The sequence below is a fragment of the Maniola hyperantus genome, chromosome 9 (assembly GCF_902806685.2).
Source record: "Maniola hyperantus chromosome 9, iAphHyp1.2, whole genome shotgun sequence".
In the NCBI taxonomy this organism is placed as follows: domain Eukaryota; kingdom Metazoa; phylum Arthropoda; class Insecta; order Lepidoptera; family Nymphalidae; genus Maniola; species Maniola hyperantus.
In genome coordinates this window covers 13,315,184-13,334,284 of record NC_048544.1, presented here as the reverse complement: position 1 = coordinate 13,334,284, position 19,101 = coordinate 13,315,184, and the positions used below count along the sequence as shown (strand labels likewise).

At 38.0% G+C, this 19,101-nt stretch overlaps 1 protein-coding gene and 1 long non-coding RNA gene across 2 annotated transcripts in view; one reads left to right on the top strand and one right to left on the bottom strand.

The window, feature by feature from the left end:
• Positions 1 to 19,101, bottom strand: part of LOC117985287 (uncharacterized) — a 56,726-nt gene that overhangs the window by 36,094 nt on the left and 1,531 nt on the right. Inside the window, exons 3-4 of the mRNA XM_069500961.1 lie at positions 18,723 to 18,898; positions 17,188 to 17,539 (exon numbers count right to left, since the gene is read on the bottom strand). Coding sequence (XP_069357062.1) covers positions 17,188 to 17,539; positions 18,723 to 18,898 — 528 coding nt within the window. The remainder of the gene's footprint in view (positions 1 to 17,187; positions 17,540 to 18,722; positions 18,899 to 19,101) is intronic.
• LOC138402799 (uncharacterized) lies at positions 10,867 to 18,793 on the top strand. Its single transcript, XR_011237137.1, has 4 exons — positions 10,867 to 10,945; positions 11,909 to 11,970; positions 12,705 to 12,838; positions 18,732 to 18,793. It is a non-coding gene; the product is annotated as an uncharacterized lncRNA (long non-coding RNA).

Genomic DNA, 19,101 nt, shown 5'->3' with positions numbered 1-19,101 from the left:
TGACGTGGACGAAATCACACGCCTCATCTATTTGGTACAGAGATAGCTTGCCACCTTTAGTATAGTTTTTGCATATCACGAAGGCGAGTGGCTCATGCTTGGGTGTAAGTCCAGGTTGAAATGTCAGTCAGTCAGTTTCCCTTTCAAATTTTACGGAGTCCATTTTTAATCACGCATAATCCTCCTCTTCTCACCAGTCAATTGTCTGTAATACGCAATACCTCTGAAAACATGTTTCCTTTTTCATACTTTTCACAGATACACAGACAACACTCCGTTCGCTTTTATTATACACTGTATAGATTGAATGGCATTCCTTGATCAGAGGTATCGTTTGTAGGGTGACAAGGAAATAAAATATTTATCCTTTAGTGCGAAAGTGTGTTATTTATACTTTACTAGATGATGCCCGCGAGTTCGTCCGCGTGGATTTAGGTTTTCAAAATCCCGTGGTAACTCTTTGATTTTCCGGGATAAAAAGTAGCCTATGTCCTTCCGCGGGATATAAGCTAACTCTACACCAAATTTCATCAAAATCAGTTGAACGGTTGAGCTGTGAAAAGCTAGCAGACAGACAGACAGACACACTTTCGCATTTTTATGCACGGCAAGAATGGATCTCAATTTATGAATCGATCGTAAACAAAGGCACACTAGGAAACTAGGAATAGTTTAAATCCTAGAGGATATAGGAGTTTATCTCGGAAAAGCAAACCTGAGTAGATTTATTGAATTGATTTCAAGCATAATAATAGCAATAAAATAAAATATTTTTATTCAAAGCAACTATGGCTCAATTTGTTAGTAGACAGCTGAGATTTTGTTATTATTTGTGCAGATAATTGGTAAGTACTGATTCTGAGCACAACCTAATTTTAGAGTATTCGCAACCTCTTCTTATTAATGTAATATGAAAAGGGCAGACGCAGTTTGACAGTTTTAAATTTAATTTTTAGATGGTAAAACCCGTGAGTTTAGCGCACAGTCGCGAGCCTACTGTTTAAATTTGTAGCGTGCACTAAAATTTAGAGTCTTTAAATGTAAAGTTCATGTTCTGTCCCTTCTTAGCATTGTTAAAAAGAAAAGGATGCAGATACTCTAAATTTAATTTAGAGAAAGACGACGGAATCGGTGCCACTATTTAACATTTTCTGTACGACCTGGTCACCCTTTAGCTAGGAATGGGTGAACGACCAGCCGTGGCCGCGCTCCCCGTCCGATCCAATATGGAAGCTTGAATCGCACTTTTATTTCTTATTGCTTCGTATTGCTTTGCTTTAGTACTATGGATGTACTGAGACTAGAACTCTAGATCAATGGGTCGGCTCGTATTTGTGGCACTCATGATTTTCTGGTCATGGGATAGACCTAGCGCACTATGCAAACTGCAATAACTAATTTAGGTATGGTTGGTTCATACGTGGTCTTAGAAACTATAAACAAAATTTTACCTCCTTTTCCTCATCCATTTTTTAAGTCAGTAAAAAAATAAGGCAGCGTCATATCAAAGGACAGCAAAATTTTAAGGGCAGTTCGACATGTGAGCAATTCCAAATTAACCAGCTCGTTGGAGAGCCTAGACCACCACCGCAGAGACATAATAAGCCCTCTTTGCATTGAGGGTTGTTTGACCTAATTTCACTATCTCTTTTCTGCAACCGCAACGCATGCCGCCGTAAGAAATTTCACCCTCCCCAGTCACCATATGAGTGCCTGTTGTATTGGCGTGCCAAATCTTTTTTCCGCGCTCAAAACTACAAATTGTGGTATCAACTCGCTTCGGCGGTGTTCTCTCTAGATTTCAACACTTCAAGTTATTCAAGGTGCAGAATGCAGATCAGCAAATTCCTGGCTGGATACGTTAAGGGAACTGAATCAGGGTATCTTTCTTGGATGGCTAGGACGTATACTGCCGCAACATAAAGTTCCTAAGACTAAAACCTTAAAAAATATAATATTATAACTAAAATATATTATTAAAAGGAGTCCCTTTAGGCAAGGTTGACCTAATTATATTTTAGTTATAATATTAGATTTTTAAGGTTTTAGTTTTAGTTTCATTGTTTTGTCAATTTTTAAGATATTCATATAAATAAGTTTATCTTTGTTCCTAAGACTTAAAACAACTCTATGTTATATCGGCAGATATGAAATTTCTTCGACACCGTAACATGATTTCGGAACATTAGCGCATCGATCGTGTGCTCGTTAAAAACGAATGGCATTTTATCACGAAGGACGACCTTTGCTATCGCGGACCTCGTTTTCTACGAGCATATTACTTATATATATACTATACAATATACATATAGGTAGATTCCTTCACGCGGTGTTTCTATGCCATTTCCGATTGATTTTTAGGGTTCCGTACCTCAAAAGGAAAAACGGGTCTGTCTGTCAAGAAACCTACAGGGTACTTCGCGTTGACCTAGAATCATAAAATTTGGCAGGTAGGTACCTACATCTTATAGCTGATCTTTGGGGAAAAATCTGAAAACCGTGAATTTAGGGTTAGATCACACAAAAAAAAATTGTGGTCATGAACTATTAGTACATATTTTCAACTTTCGCAGTGAGATAGCTATATCAAGTGGGGTATCATATGAAAGGTCTTCACCTGTACATTCTAAAACTGATTTTTAATTATTTTTACGCATCATAGTTTTTTAATTATCGTGCAAAATGACGAAAAAATACGATTGAATTACGGAACCCTCGTTGCGCGAGTCTGACTCGCACTTGGCCGATTTTTTAATGACTGATCTCACTAACGTAAGTGCTAATCACTTTAAGCGCCATTATCTATCAGAGACTGGTCATTGCATTGCACAGTGCACTACACTACCTAGTGAAGTGAATTCTGTTGTAAACAATTTCTAACATCTTCGACGAGAGTTTGGTAGGTATCCATTTGATCAATCACTTTTCTTTCGCCCTTCACACTTAGAAGTCATCTATACTAGCTCATGCTCGCAACTTCGTCCGCGTGGACTACACAAATTTCAAACCCTTATTGAACCCCCTTAGTGGTTGAATTTTCAAAAATCCTTTCTTAGCGGATGCCTACGTCATAATAGCTATCTGCATGCCAAATTTTAGCCCGATCCGTCCAGTAGTTTTAGCTGTGATAGATCAGTCAGTCAGTCACCCTTTCCTTTTATACAGATAAACAAATTCGAATTCAAGTGTTTAAATTCAAGTAATGGCCGTTAGTGCGGCGCCGTCGTGTCGTGGTCTGCGATGCCCTGTCTAGTGTCTAGGGTTACCTTCATTGGTCTAGATTCTATTTACAATTCAGTTTCATTTCCTTTGCGGTCGCACAGCTGTGTACGATTTAAGGTTATATGCCATATTCTATTTCCCTTTACGGATTTAGCTCGTGTAACTAAGAGATATTAGAAAATTAAAAAACTATAGCTACTAAGGCATGTTTTTAGGGTTCCGTACCTCAAAAGGTAAAAACCCTTATAGGATCACTTTGTTGTCTGTCTGTCAAGAAACCTATAGGGTACTTCCCGTTGACCTAGAATCATGAAATTTGGCAGGAAGGTAGGTCTTACAGCAGACATGAGGGGGAAAATCTGAAAACCGTGAATTTGTGGTTACATCACAAGAAACAAATTAAAATGTGTTCATGAACAAATATTGTTATTTTCAACTTTCAAAGCATTTTCAAAGTAAGATTACTATACCAAGTGGGGTATCATATTATGAAAGGGCTTTACTTATACATTCTAAAACAGATTTTTATTTATATTTACGGATAGTGATTTTTGATTTATCGTGCAAAATGGCTATAAAATACAATTGTAGTACGGAACCCTTAGTGCGCGAGTCTGACATCGCACTTCGCCGGTTTTTTTTTCAAAAGGTAGGTAAGTATCTTAAGTAATTAGTTAATCACCTACGAACTTAGTTCAAACTTCAAATACAGATTAGACAGGTATCTAATTATAAAGATAACTATTTAATAAGTATAACATTCTCTACTAAAACGCATTTTTTAGATAATCCATATCAAGACAATAAATCCACGCGGACTAAGTCGCGGGCATCAGCTAGTAAAATATTTTTTTATTCAAGTAAACTTTTACAAGTGCTTTTGAATCGTCAAATAGTTTACCACTGGTTCGGAATGCCGTTGCGGCGATTGCTATTCTATCTATACGTATATATGTACCTATAATATAAATTCTATTAAGTAGGTAGGTACAGTAATATCCATAGTAATATTATAAATGCGAAAGTGTGTCTGTCTGTCTGCTAGCTTTTCACGGTCCATTCGTTTGGTAGGTACAGAGGAAGCTTGCATCCCGGGGAAGGACATAAGCTACTTTTTATCCCGGAAAATCGAAGAGTTCCCAAGGGATTTTTAACAACCTAAATCAACGGCGAACGAAGTCGCGGGCATCAGCTAGTAGAATATAATATTTTTATTCAAGTAAACTTTTACAAGTGCTTTTGAATCGTCAAATAGTTTACCACTGGTTCGGAATGCCGTTGCGGCGATTGCTATTCTATATGTACCTACCTATAATATAAATTCTATTAATTAGATACCTATATTACTGTAATATCCATACTAATATTATAAATGCGAAACTGTGTCTGTCTGTCTGCTAGCTTTTCACGACCTATCCGTTCAACCAATTTTGGCAAAATTTGGTACAGAGGAAGCTTGCATCCTGGGGAAGGACAATACTTTTTATCCCGGAAAATCAGAGTTCCCAAGGGATTTTTAAAACCTAAATCCACGCAAACGAAACGGGCATCAGCTAGTAAACTTTTACAAGTGCTTTTGAATCGTCAATAGTAGGTTGGGTTTACGGGTAAACACTGGTTCGGAATGCCGTCCCTATCGAGAAGAATCAGCAAGAAACTCGGCGGTTCCTATTCTATATGTATATAGTGTATATTTACATTATATTTAGTAGGTTTATTAAAGTAATATTTTGAATATTTACTTTAAAGTCTGTGGCACAGTTCAGCAGCTTGCGGCTAGCAATGAAGAGTGATAGTTAATTTTGTAATGTGTGTAAATAGCTAAGTAGGAAGGTAACTATTTTGTAAGAGAACGTGCTTTGCATGGTTGCGTTCCCAGGGACATAATGCCCAAAGGCATGATAGGTATAGAATGAATGAAAAATTTAGTAGATAAATAAAAGAACTAGCTTATGCTCGCGACTTCGTCCGCGTGGACTAAATAAATTTTAAACCCCAATTTTACTTAACCCCACTTAGGGGTGAAATTTCGAAAAATCCTTTCTTAGTGGATAGTCACACTTTACAAAGCGTACGCAGTACGCAGTACGCGGCCGAAAGTGATGAACATCGATCTTTAGAAGGTGATAGCAGCTTTGTAGAGCACTGTCTCGGTCGTTGAGACCGACATAACGGCATATGGGTATGAGTGACAGAGACAACGCTCTACAAACCTGAAATGTCATTCTAAAGCCTAGCTTTAGAGCCTCAATAGCTCAACCGGTATAGGAGTGGACTGAAAACCGAAAGGTCGACGGTTCAAACCCCGCCCGTTGCACTATTGTCGTACCTACTCCTAGCACAAGCCTGACGCTTAATTGGATAGGAAAGGGGAATGTTAGTCATTTAACATGGCTAATATTCTTTAAAAAAAAAAAGGCCGATGTTCATCACTTTCGGCCGCGTAGGTACCTACTGTATTAACGTACGTAACGTACCTATGATCTCTGTGATCGCATGCAAGAGCTTCGACAGTGGCTCATTACAAATTATCTATACAAAAAAATTACCCATACATGAACACGAGTAAATAAGTCCGCGACAGATTGAGATGGCAATCGGGGTACGACGCGGGGGAACGCCCTGTACACCCCGCACGTCACTCGCACCGGGTTAGCGCGGGGGCTGAGCGGGTGTGCGGGGCGTTACCTCCCCAATCGCCATTTCAACCTGTCGCGTATATACATGCATACAAGGTCTCGAATTATGCGCGTTTGTCACTTGTATTGTATTTGTTCGATTCAAATACGTCGTGGGAGAAGTCTGCATAACCTTCTAATACGGCATAGTTGATTGCTAGTACTTAGGTATATTCAAGTAAGTACTAAGTAAGTAATCACTACACATATTATGTAGGTTTGTTGGTTTGTTCTTCAATCAAGCCGCATTGGAGCAACGGATCGACCTGATTTTTTGCATGAATATAGTTGAAGACTCTGGAGAGTGACATAGGCTACTTTTTACCGGAAAATCAAAGAGTTCTCATGGGATTTTTGAAAATCTCAATCCACGCGGACTTATGTTTTTAACTATTTTTTTTTATTTAGAGTAAGTTTTTTGTATCTGCATCTCTGTCCTTTTTATATTACACTAGCTTATTCCCGCGACTTAGTCCGCGTGAACTACACAAATAACCCCTATTTTACCCCTTCAGGGGTTGACTTTCAAAAACCCTTTGTTAGCGGATGTCTATTGTCTACGTCATAATAGCTATCTGCATGCCAAATTTCAGATTGATCTGTCCAGTAGTTTGAGCTGTGCATTGATAGATCAGTCAGTCAGTCAGCTTTTATATCTATTATAGTAAAATTTAGTTGTAATCAAAATCAGTACCATTGTTAACCATAGACCTAAAATACCCTTGTTAACTATAAAACCTAGCCATTATTATTTTATCACACCAACCATGTGCGTCACGTGGCGTCATTGGACCAATAGACTATATTCGATAACGCTTATTTGCCCAAGTGTGAGCCAAGGATCTGTTTTGTTCATTGCAATTAGTAATAACAAGGCTAACCGACTGCGTTCAGAAGTCACCTCGAACAGTGTAACTGATACTTTAATTTTTGACATTCAATTCGGCAAGGTATTCTTTTTTGGTCACATTTTATAATGGCACAACGATCGAGTGACATTGTAAAGTAACATTGTACTTAATTCTTTCTATTCTAATCTTTTTTTTAAAATAGCGAGCAAACTAGCAAGTAGTCTGGTCACCTGATGTCAAGTGATTACCGCCGCCTATGAATTTTGCCCATTGCAACACTAGAGTAACCGAACCGTCAATGCGTTGCCGGCTTTTCAAGAATTTCTTGATCCGCCCCTTGAATAACTAACCATGTTGAAATCTAGTTTGGCCGTAGGGAATTGGTTCCATAAAAGAACCAACTCTCTTCAGCTTGGAGAAGGTTTGAAATTGGAATGGAGGTGGTTAATTGGTTGATTTGATTCGGTTTGTTTGCAAAAATCTGATGTACGTACGTACAGTACAGTACAGTACGCGGCAGAAAAATTTAAATCGGCCTTTAGCATGCTATTTCGGCTTTGTAGAGCATTGTCTCTGTCACTCATACCTATATGACGTTGTCGGTCACAACGACAGAGACAATGCTCTACAAATCCGCTATCCGCACCCCTGGTCTAGACAGCTTCGTCGAACCTCTGTATGTAATACATAAGCTTACTCCGTGCTACTACTATAGTCGACGCATTTTAAACTGAGTCGTCGAGTTATCAGCTGTCTGTTTCGCTCACACTTACAGGTCGTTGGTAGGTCGAGCGAAACTCTTCTTCTTCTTCTTTTCGAGTCGACGGTCAGCTTAAATACGGGCAGCCCAAAAAGCCGCAACCGCGATAGCTCGGTCGGTAGCGTCGTGTAGCTCCTCGTTCGTGCAGGTTGTCGGGCACGCAGGGCACCCAGTCATGTGCACAATGGTCTGATCTCCGCAGATGCACTCCATATCATGTCCAGAGATGAAGCCCCACCTTGCTAAGTTTTCCCTAGACTTCCCCACCCCTGCTCTGAGGCGGTTGAGCGACTTCCAGATATGCCAGCCGAGGTTGTATCCTTCGGCTAGTCTCTCCTTCACGCTGGAGTTCGGGTTCGGGGTACCTAGCCGTGACCTCCACATAGCAAGACGCGTAGTTTCAGCGGACTGGTTGAGAGGCTGCACTGAGTGTAAGAAGCTATTCCTGGAGTGCGGGCCGGTTTATGACTGAATAGTGGGTGACTACACAAAATACAGAACAGACAGATAACTCGACGACTCAGTTTAAAATGCGTCGACTATACTAGTCACAAACATGTTGTAAGTTGTTTCGAGCGCAAAAACTAAATGTCACATCATTCTCAACCAGTTAAGTGAAACGATGGTTTCCTTTTTTACACGCACCAACACCAAGATTACTTTTCAAACAGCCGTTTAGCTGGATTGTCGGAACTAGATCTACAAGTAGATGTTCTTTCTGGTGGGAACTTTTTGCGACATCATGTCTAAGATCTCGCTATTGGAATTATTGTCTCTTTTTTTAGGGTTCCGTGCCTCAAAAGGAAAACTTTGTAGTCACAGACGTCTGTCAAAAAACCTACTATAATCATGAAATTTGGCAGGTAGGTAGGTCGAATAGTAGACATAAGGGGCAATATCTGAAAACCGTCAATTTGTGGTAACATCACACAAAAAAAAATTTTGGTCATCCTAATTCCTAATATATATATAATATTATAAATGTGAAAGTGTGGATGTTTGGATGTTTGTTACTCAATCACGCAAAAACGGCAAAACGGATTTGGATGAAATCTGGAATGGAGATAGATTATACCCTGGACTAACACATAGGTTATCCCGGAAAATCAAAGAGTTCCCGCGGGATTTTGAAAAATGTAAATCCACGCGGACGAAGATAATGTGCGGAATGAGGGTACCAAACGGGCGTGGGCCGACTTTCATGCTAAGCCTAAGCTTGGCGTTCAGGGGTGTCCGGCTATTAGGCGTCTGTGGTGGTGGTCTGTGGGTATAATGTAGCCCTATGTAGAAGTCGCGTTGACAGCGTTAGGGAGCATCCATAAATTACGTGAGATGTTTAAGGGGGGGAGGGGGTCGAGTCAAATCTCATCTAATCTTAAGTTGGAGAGAGGGGGGGTCTCGGCAAATATCACTAGAGTGAAACAAAAAAAATTATACTAGTTTGGTCCATTTAATCCAGATCGTATTTATTTATTTATTACACTTATAACTCACAGCAATATTGATTACTAGTCTTAATTAGTCGTAAATAAAAGCACGAAGCAATTTTTTTTTCTTTTTACAATAACAATCCCAACGTGTTTAACATTTTGAAAAATCTCACGTGAGATTGGGGGATGGGGGAGTGGGTTGAATAAAATCTCACGACATCTCACCAGGGGGGGAGGGAGGGACAGAAAATTCAAAAAAACAACTCACGTAATTTGTGGACGCCCCCTTAAGGGATCCACACTTCATGGCGTAGCATACAAAAGACGTACGTCGCGACGTGTATCACCATGCTTAGTATTCATTGAACGTCACGGAGCAACTAATTATCACGCGTGCAGCATTTAGATCACATAACAGAGTGGAAAATCAGAGGAATTTATACGTGATACTATACTATAACGATAAAAAAGATAACTAGCGGTATAAGTAGGTACTTACAGTACGCGGCCGAAAGTGATGAACATTGGCCTTTAGAATGACATTTCATGTTTGTAGAGCGTTGTCTCTGTCACTCATTTCCATAATAATATGACGTTTTGTCGATCTCAACGACCGAGACAGTGCTCTACAAATCTGCTGTCTCCTTCTATAGATCGATGTTCATCACTTTTGGCCAGGTACTGTACATGTGACGACCTAACTGGCGCAGTGGTGAGCGCTGTGGTCTTATTAGTGGGAGGTCCCGGGTTCGATTCCTGGCAGGGGTTTTGGAATTTTATAATTTCTAAATTTCTGGTCTGGTTTGGTGGGAGGCTTCGGCCGTGGCTAGTTACCACCCTACCGGCAAAGCCGTGCCGCCAAGCGATTTAGCGTTCCGGTACGATACCATGTAGAAACCAAAGGGGTATGGGTTTTATAAAAACTGCCATACCCCTTCCAGGTTAGCCCGCTATCATCTTAGACTGCATCATCACTTACCATCAGGTGAGATTGCAGTCAAGGGCTAACTTGTACCTATCTGAATTAAAAAAAAAAAAAAGTTTTGAACTAAGGTAGGTACAGTACGCGGCAGAAAGTAATGTACTTACATCGGCCTTTACAATGACATTTCGGCTTTGTAGAGCGTTGTCTCTGTCACTCATACCTACATATATGACGTTTTGTCGGTCTCAACGACAGAGACAATGTTCTACAAATTTGCTATCTCCTTCTAAAGGTCGATGTACATTGTACATTATTTTCTGCCGCGTATTGTATAATATGTTTGCTTACTATTTTAGTGTTTGATTGTTTGGTGAAATCCTCTCTAGAATTCCCAAGATTTAGATTTAAAAATTTTGGAACTCTCAAGACTTTTTTGAAGTTAATGGCTTATATAAGCATGTTCGACAAAAATTAGTATCCATATTAGCTGCAATGTTTTTGATACTTTCAGGTCATTTTCTTTCACTTTTTTACGTCGTTATTGGCTTGGATTGTTTCGATACAATAGTTCAACAAAAATCACAAGCATAATATTTAAAAAAAAATATTTCCATAGGTATATAAAGTTCTGAGAATTCTAAGAATCGTTTTCGTCTTGTAATTTATCCTGTTTCATCATGAACACAATAATAAATGTTACTCATAACTAAATTTACTTAATTGTAAAGTCATGTTTTAATAATAAGTAACTTAAATTGATAATTTCAAAAAGTGGTCCAACAGAAATCATAGAGTACGAGACGTAAATAATAACGACTGGTACTCGTTACTCACAAGACGATTCATTGTTATTGCCTCCAATGCTCGCCTTTAGGGATGTCGGAAGTGCGATAAAATATCGATATATCGGTCCAATATCTAATGTACCTACTGTACTTACATTGCGACAAGGCTTTCTTGGCACTTGAATTACATTGACAGAGGGGCGCTGTTGGAGAACTAGAACGAAGGGGACACTGACGGCAACGTTAGTTCCGATTTTCATCACGCGCCAAGATAGCCTTGTCGCAATGTAAGTGGTAAGTCGTAGGTCATATTTAATAAAATTTTAAAGGGATTAACCCCATTGATTTTTTACGACTCTGGGTTCTAGCCTTTTTGAGCCTAATCCGATAGAGCAGTGTTTCCCAAACATTGTTCTGCCATGGTCCGGTAATTTTCACATTGCCCCTTCGTGACCCACTTAACATTTTTAGACCCAAGGTTCCATTAGGTAAAATAATACACATTTATTAATAGTAATATTATCGATAGTTGGTAATATTTTTAAAACAATGCGGGAATGTTGCGACCCGGGATTTTATTTTGATGGTCCGGTACCGGGTCGCGACCAGGCAAATGGGAAACGCTGCGATAGAGCATCGATATTTTGAATAAAAAACATAGTAAGTAAAAAAAATTGGTACCAAGCTATTTGTATGTCGGTCCAAAAAATATGGTTTTTCGATGGTTAGAATTGTATATCGATATATCGAAGAATTAATTATTGCACAAAAATATTGATATATCGATGTCGCGATATTTTCGACAAGCCTACTTGCCTTGTGGAGTACACACTACACAGGCATGACACAGTTTTTACGCTGTCGCCCATATGGTTTTAATTTAAAGCTTACGAATAGGTGCGTGGATGCCTCTACTCTACTCTCTGTAATGCAGTTCGGAGACATACACTATACAGTTTTGAAAGTCTTATATTGATTAGGTACATTGTAAAAAGGATCCTATCTAAGTCCTAGGTCCTAGTATCCTTTACTTGGTCGGACTGATCTCGGTTGACTCTGTCTGACTTGGGTCAAATCAATCGCGAAATCCGTCAAATAATGTTTCCGGTTTTGTATTTGAAATAGCTCATGGATTTTGTTTGGGACGGTTTGTAACAAATAGCCGAAACAAATGAAGGATGTGATATTATAACAAATCTTTCATTTGTTTCGGCTATTTCCTGTTCATAATTTGTTTCTTCTTGTATCGCATTACAGGTTCTGCAGTTAAATTTTTCTCCAAGAGGCTATTCCTATTTCTAGTGTGTTCTGTATTTAATGTAAGTTTTTTTTTCTAAATATACAATTTAACCATCGCGTCGATTCTCGCGTCTTGTTCCCATTTCTACATTTTCAATCATCGATTCTGTCTCTCCGTTAGTTCTTCGGTTGCACAGTGATTGTTCTATCGGTAAATGGAAAAGACATTTCACATTTATACAGAAGCCCTATTAGATTTTGTTTTGATTAAACAGGGTCGTCTCATTTGTCCTAAACGCATTAAATGCTTAACTGTTTTAATCTCCTGGACTTAAAGGGTTATCAAGGGATTATCCTATCTATTAGGAGACAGTGAGGCCGATTCTCTTGTACACAATCTCTAAACTAAACTAAATTAACAGGTCTAAATCTAGTGTTATCTTTTCTACCATTATGAAAAGTATAATTTAGACGTGCCATTTTAGTTTACTTTAGAGATTGTGTACAACGGAATTACCCACAATGTTGTATTTAAATTTTTACTGTAACTAAACGGAGTCTGTTTTCTTTTTGTTATTTTATTAAAATCAAATTAAAATTGTACATAGTTAAGACAAGTGAACAATAAATGACTACATGGTTAAGTTATTATGCAAAAGACCGCTTCCCAAGGCATTCCTTCACGACGCGACGCAAACTTTCTATGAACTTATTCACTAAGTGCAGTCATTTAACTTATTAGAGAAATGTATTATTAGTTACATTGTATAAACATTTCAAACAATTTTTAATGCAACTGAAAACATGGATTCAGGTAACCAAGAGCAGAACCGAATGGCGCGTAAGTGAAACTGAAGAAGCCTTAGTCCTGCAGTGGAATGCAACTGTAGATGATTGATGATTTATACACATTTCAGACCTCTCTAATGGCCAAATATAAACAATTGGGTAGGTATTTGACTACATCAAAAATAAATTATTTCTCAGTGATTATTAAATAAAGGGTTTTACAAAATACGTCCAAAATCCACGTCCTTTGTTAGTTTTAAGTGTAAAAACCATTTTAAATAATTATCAATGAAACTAAAAAAGTAAGTCATTATGATGTGATGTCACATTCCAGTATTTTATAGAATATCGGATACTAAGTGCGCGTTTTGACGTTTGATAAAAAGTTACTACTAGTTGTCAAAAGTTGTCAAATACAGTATTATATCTGCTATCTGTCGATAAGTTACTTACTAATAAGCAACGTGGTTATTTGTCTACAATTGCATTGTATGGTCTTTATCGACAATAACAACATCGTTATCGATAGATTACGTGGATAACAAGAACGCTTTCAGTAAAATTTTTACTAACTGCTATATTTTATAAATAGGCATAGTGTAGTCGTTATATGAGTAGGTTAATATACTTTATTGAAGACCAAAACATTGCAAGTGGCACACCGAATCAGTTCGAATAAGATAAAATACAAAACAACAACGGAGTCTGGGTACAAGCGGCCTTATCGGTAAGAAGCGATCTCTGCGTTCTTCCAGCCAAATTCAGACAACCTTGCAATAAATGTAGAACATCATATAATATTAATATACTATTAACTAGTACTTAGATTGTTAATAGTAGGTAAGTGGAATCTGTCACAGGCTTGTAGAATAATTATTGATCGTGCAGGTATTTGAGAAGAGAATAAATTTGGTAAGAGTCGAAATCTCGTTCTCTTAGTAGTCGAGTTGTATGCGGGATGATCTGGGAACCCAACGCATTATTAACCCAAGAGAACTCCTAAAATTATGTGATTGATGAAAAATGGTCGCGAGTCACGACGAGGAAATACGACTATAAAGAAGAAGAAATAAGTATATATCTGAATTTTAAATGCATCATAGTCTTAGTCTATTTTTTAATGCTGGAGACAAAAAGGACGTGACGGTTTTTTTAATAGTGATATGGTGCAATCGATACTTCCCGATAAATATTTGTAGGTATTCTTGTCAGATGTGTATTGAGACAATAAAATGTGTTGAAAATAATTCCAATAAGTATGGGTTAATTCTAATTTTATGTTTTACATTGTTGAGAAATGCCTTAAATGAATTATTTTTGGTATTTTTACTAATTATTCTTTAAGTTTTTAAAATAATATGTGATTAGTGCTACTTTTTAATATCGTGATTTCAGATTTAGTATGTTTATTTTACCCGTCATATACAAAATTTTATAACGATAGGTACCTACCATAGGTATCATTATGTTTAAGTTTGACATTTCTCTGTCATTTTAGTCTCTGGGATTAAAAAATAGACTTTAGCTAGTATTTCCACGGAACAGAAAATTTTCTGTTCTGTGAGTATTTCAAATAGAATACGAATTATACCAAACATTTACGTAGTAGGAAACTCGTTCTGGTGTTTAAATTCAAAATTCAAATAAATAAATTATTATTATTATTTGCGACATAGGTAGTAGGTACCTAATATCTAATACCATTAAATCTAAATGAATTCTAGGTTAGGTTTCTGATGAATTACTGCTTAATTAGTATTAAATGACCGTTTAATAGGTTAACGAGTGCTAGTAAAGAGGAGGCGGCTGAGTGTAGACTGCATACACGTTTTAAAAATCTGTTAGACCCAGTTTTATGAGTTCGATGTACTGGCAGCAACACCTTTTAGCCGATCAGGATAATGTTTAGATTTGGCTAGCTACACGTCTTTTTGCAAGATTGACGTCAATCATGCCTGAAGAAAGAATATTGATAGAACTCGGTTGACATCTTGCCTATTTACTTCTGCTGCGCGATTGCGGGAGATTGACAGCTACAATGTCACGATCGCAATCACCTATGATTGGTTGACGCTCGCTCACTATTGGCTACAATGCATTGTTGCAACAAGAATCGCACAAATTCAGCAGAACAACAACAACAATCAGAACAATTGAAATTGTAATAATTATTGATGCAGATTTTTGACAATCGTTCTACTGATATTAATGTACTTACCTACTCAAGAATTACCTGGCAGAAACATTTTGAATAATTTTATCGTAGGTAAAGTACCTATCGCATTTCGTCGTCGGGGATTAAAGTTTGTATGAAAGTCCGTACAGTATCTACGTGACCGAAAGTAATGTACATCGACCTTTAGATAGCAAATTTGTCGAACACTGTCTCTGTCGTTGAGACAGACAAAATGTCATAAAGGTATGAGTGACAGAGACAACGCTCTACAAAGCCGAAATGTCATTCTAAAGGCCGATGTACAATACAGTATTATCAATCTCGGTCGCGTACTATACTTAATTGTTCAAGTAATATTTATGAAAATTGGCACCTATTTAAGTTTTCTAATAATAATATGCTACTGAGTAACAGAAAAAATTAAAAGGTTACTCTTTGTACCTATTGAGTGTCTAATCCAAATCGAAATTAAAAACATTTAACTCATCAACCGTAAAATGTAAATTATACTATCTACCTATTAATTAAACTGGTGAAATTTTTGGTCCTTCGAACCGTTCCCGTAAATTTTAAACCTATCTTCAATAGTATAATTCTTAGTTTTCTAATGTTCGTATGCTATAAAAACAATGTTGTAACTTGTAATGTAACGTACTTAAGTAATATTTATAATATTCTTAATCTCTCTCTGTCGAATCGAAAATGGCTTTAAACACGTTCAGAAGCGTCGTATGTATAATTAGGTGACCCTGAAATGTCACTATGCTTCAAAGACCCTTGCTTATCTTAATACAGCTTAAATCTTAACATTACGTTGTTTTGTTTATGTCATTTATCATTTTATCAGCATTGTTATAAATCAGATTAATCTGTTACATATAAATCCCATTTTTACCAAAATATGCTTGCTCGTTTATTTACCGTTGCCGCTTTGTGCCTGTGCCTGTATATAAATTTATAAAAAAACATAACCTAAGTTATGTCAACAATTTGTATTTTTAATCTACGCTTCTAAAATTTTAAAAATAAGAATGATAGATCACACTTAGTTAACTTTCACACTAACACAATTTATAAAAATATCAAGTTAGCCGAGAAAGTGACAAGTTAACAAGACACTAAGTAAAATTTTCGTTACACTGGGTATCTCGGCGTCAGACACTAAAACACAAACTAAAAGCCACACAAAACAAAATAAATCCGATCAACAGCAGTATGGACGCAAACACACCATTATTAAATACAAAAAAAGTTCGTTTCGTTTTAAATAAAAAGTTCGAAATAAACACCGGCCAACAGGACACGTCCGTGGCCAACCGTGGCAAGCAAACTTGACTCGTTATTCGGTCGCATAAAATGTCTGGTCTTGCATTTCTTTCTATAACACGATTAATTTAAAGGCCCTCCCGTGATGTAGTTAATACTAAAGCCACTGTAGCGTATCATTAAAGTCGTATTACACTACGAGGAAAACATTCCCCGCGTCAGAAGGAGACAGCGTATATTTTTAATGTGCTAAATCTTGTAAGTGAAACAGAGAAAACTATAGTTTTGCGTGCTGGTACACGACAAAAGTATACAAAAAATAATCCGTCACGTGTGAAATTTTACGTCGCTTCATTATTCGAATTGTAAGCACGATAAAAAGGACTGTATTTCTAATGAAATAGAAATAAAATTGCTTTGATATAAATCAGAGTAATTTATACAGTGGTGTCACAATAAATAATGGCGGGAATCTATAGCTCAATTCAAAAGTAAAACGCATAGAAAAGTGATATAAAAGATGATCCTGGCGGAAGGGAACTGTAGTTCTCTTTCGTCCAACTGACGATCACAATAGATCTATAGTGTATTATTATCTATGCAATGATATTTAAATATTTATGAGCTGCGCGTTTGCGGGAGATTGACAGCTACAATGTCATGATCGCAATCACATCAGTAGGGCGATTGTCTAAAACCTGCATCAATCATTATTACAATCTCAATTGTTCTGATTGGCTGAATTTGTGCGATTCTTGTTGCAACAATGCATTGTGGCCAATAGAGAGCGAGCATTAACCAATCAGAGATTGCGATCGTGACATTGTAGCTGTCAAACAACCGCGGTAGGGCCACTGATTGACGCTCGCTCAGTATTGGCTACATTGCATTGAATTGCAACAAGAATCGCACAAATTCAGCCAATCAGAACAATTGAGATTGTAATAGTGATTGATGCAGGTTTTAGACAATCGTCCTACTGCACAGCCGCCACTCTCATTGAAAATTGAATTGAAGAAGAAAGTAATAATACGCATTGTAATAGGATAGATTCAAAAACACTCACCGAATCAACGGTTTCTTCTCGACCTTTAAAATGTTCGCATTCGTCCAAACACTATTATTGTTCACATATTTCTCCCGCTTGAGTTTCACTTTCTCTGAAACCGCAGGCTTCAAAGATGGCGGAAGAATAGAATCTGAAGTTTTTGGCGCCGGTCTAACAGGCTCGGAGGACTTTTTAACGATTTTCAAAACTGCGGTACCCTCATTTCTAGCTTTCTCAACTGGTTTTGATCCAGGATCTGGAGTGGTCGGTTTAGTTCTGAGAGGCCTGGTGGGTTCTAGATATTTCTCAGTTCGAAGATTTGGAATCTGGTCGCTATTCTGTCTCCTGATTTTTTGGTCTACTTGCGGTACTACGACAAGAAATAAACATTTTATAAAAAGGTTACAAGCTTATATGATAGCCTAGTGGTCAGGATGTCCGCCTCCTAATCCGAGGTCGGGAGTTCGATCCCGGGCACGTACCTTTAAAATCTCGCTTTGATAGCAAGTTAAAAGTTAATAAAACAAAACATGACTTTTCTGTCGACTTATCAAGGAAACAGTATTAGACGGATATATCTCTTACAGCAGTACTCAGAGTCGCTTTTAATCGTTACTTAAGGCATTCCTTATCCATACTAATTCATGCCTTAAGTAACGATTAAGCGACTCTGAGTGCGGCCGTTAAACCAGGTCAATTTGAATATAGGTCACTTTTCCCATGGGGAATGTAAAGTAAAAAAATAAAAATTCAACACAACGGCACACCTGCTCATAGCACAGCTCATAGTCGTGCGACTGATCACATGATATACACCTATAGTTCGCGACAAGTCAACATGGCAATCGGGGTATGAGGTGGAGGGGGGACGCCCCGCACACCCACACTTCACCCGCGCTATCCCGCACTGGGTTATAGCGTCGGGGTTGTGCAAGTGTGCGGGACGTCCCCACCCCGATTGCCATGTCTACCTGTCGCGAAGTATACATACCTTACAGCCGCACTCAGAGTCGCTAATGGTTACTTAAGATTGAGTTAAAGCGAGACACATTTATGTGAGAGATATAGCTCTGTCTCGTTTTTACTAAACTTTAAGTAACAATAAACCGGTATCCACCTAAGCGGAGAGGAGAGGAGATGCGTTCTATCGACCAATCAGATTCAAAATAGATGACGTGATATCACGATTACGTGATAATTTTTTCTATTATCTATTTTGAATCTGAAAATTATCACGTAATCGTGATAATTTTTTCACGTCATCTATTTGGAATCTGATTGGTCGATAGAACGCATCTCCTCTCCGCTCCGCTTAGGTGGATGTGGCTCTACCGCGGTTGTTTGACAGCTACAATGTCACGATCGCAATCATCTCTGATTGGTTAATGCTCGCTCAATATTGGCCACAATGCATTGTTGCAACAAGATTCGCACAAATTCAGCCAATCAGAACAATTGAGATTGTAATAATGATTGATGCAGGTTTTAGACAATCGCCCCGCTGGTCTAAGCGACTCTGAGTGCGGCTGTCAGTCTGATAAAAAAATGATTACCTGTTCTAGGTCGGTTTCTAGTGACAGGTTTGGTCTCCGCGCTGCCTATTTTGGTGGTTTCTTGTTCCGAACAAGACGCGGCGGTCGGGACCGCCTTACTGCGCGAGCTGAAGGTTGTCCTGAAGAAATTCGCCGCGGCGGCGCGTCTGCGGACGACGGATGCGCTCTTCGGGTTTCTAAAGAAAAGAAAAATTAAATATATGTATTATCGTTACGGGTAAGGTTGGAAGTTGGAATAAACTTAGGTTTACCCGGGTTTACTTAGTATTACCCAAGGTTCTTGGGTAATGTCCAAATAATAATGAAAAATAAGTTTTAATTCGGAGTTTACCCACTCATGTACTAACTCACCTAGGTGTATCCAATGCTTACTGGGTAC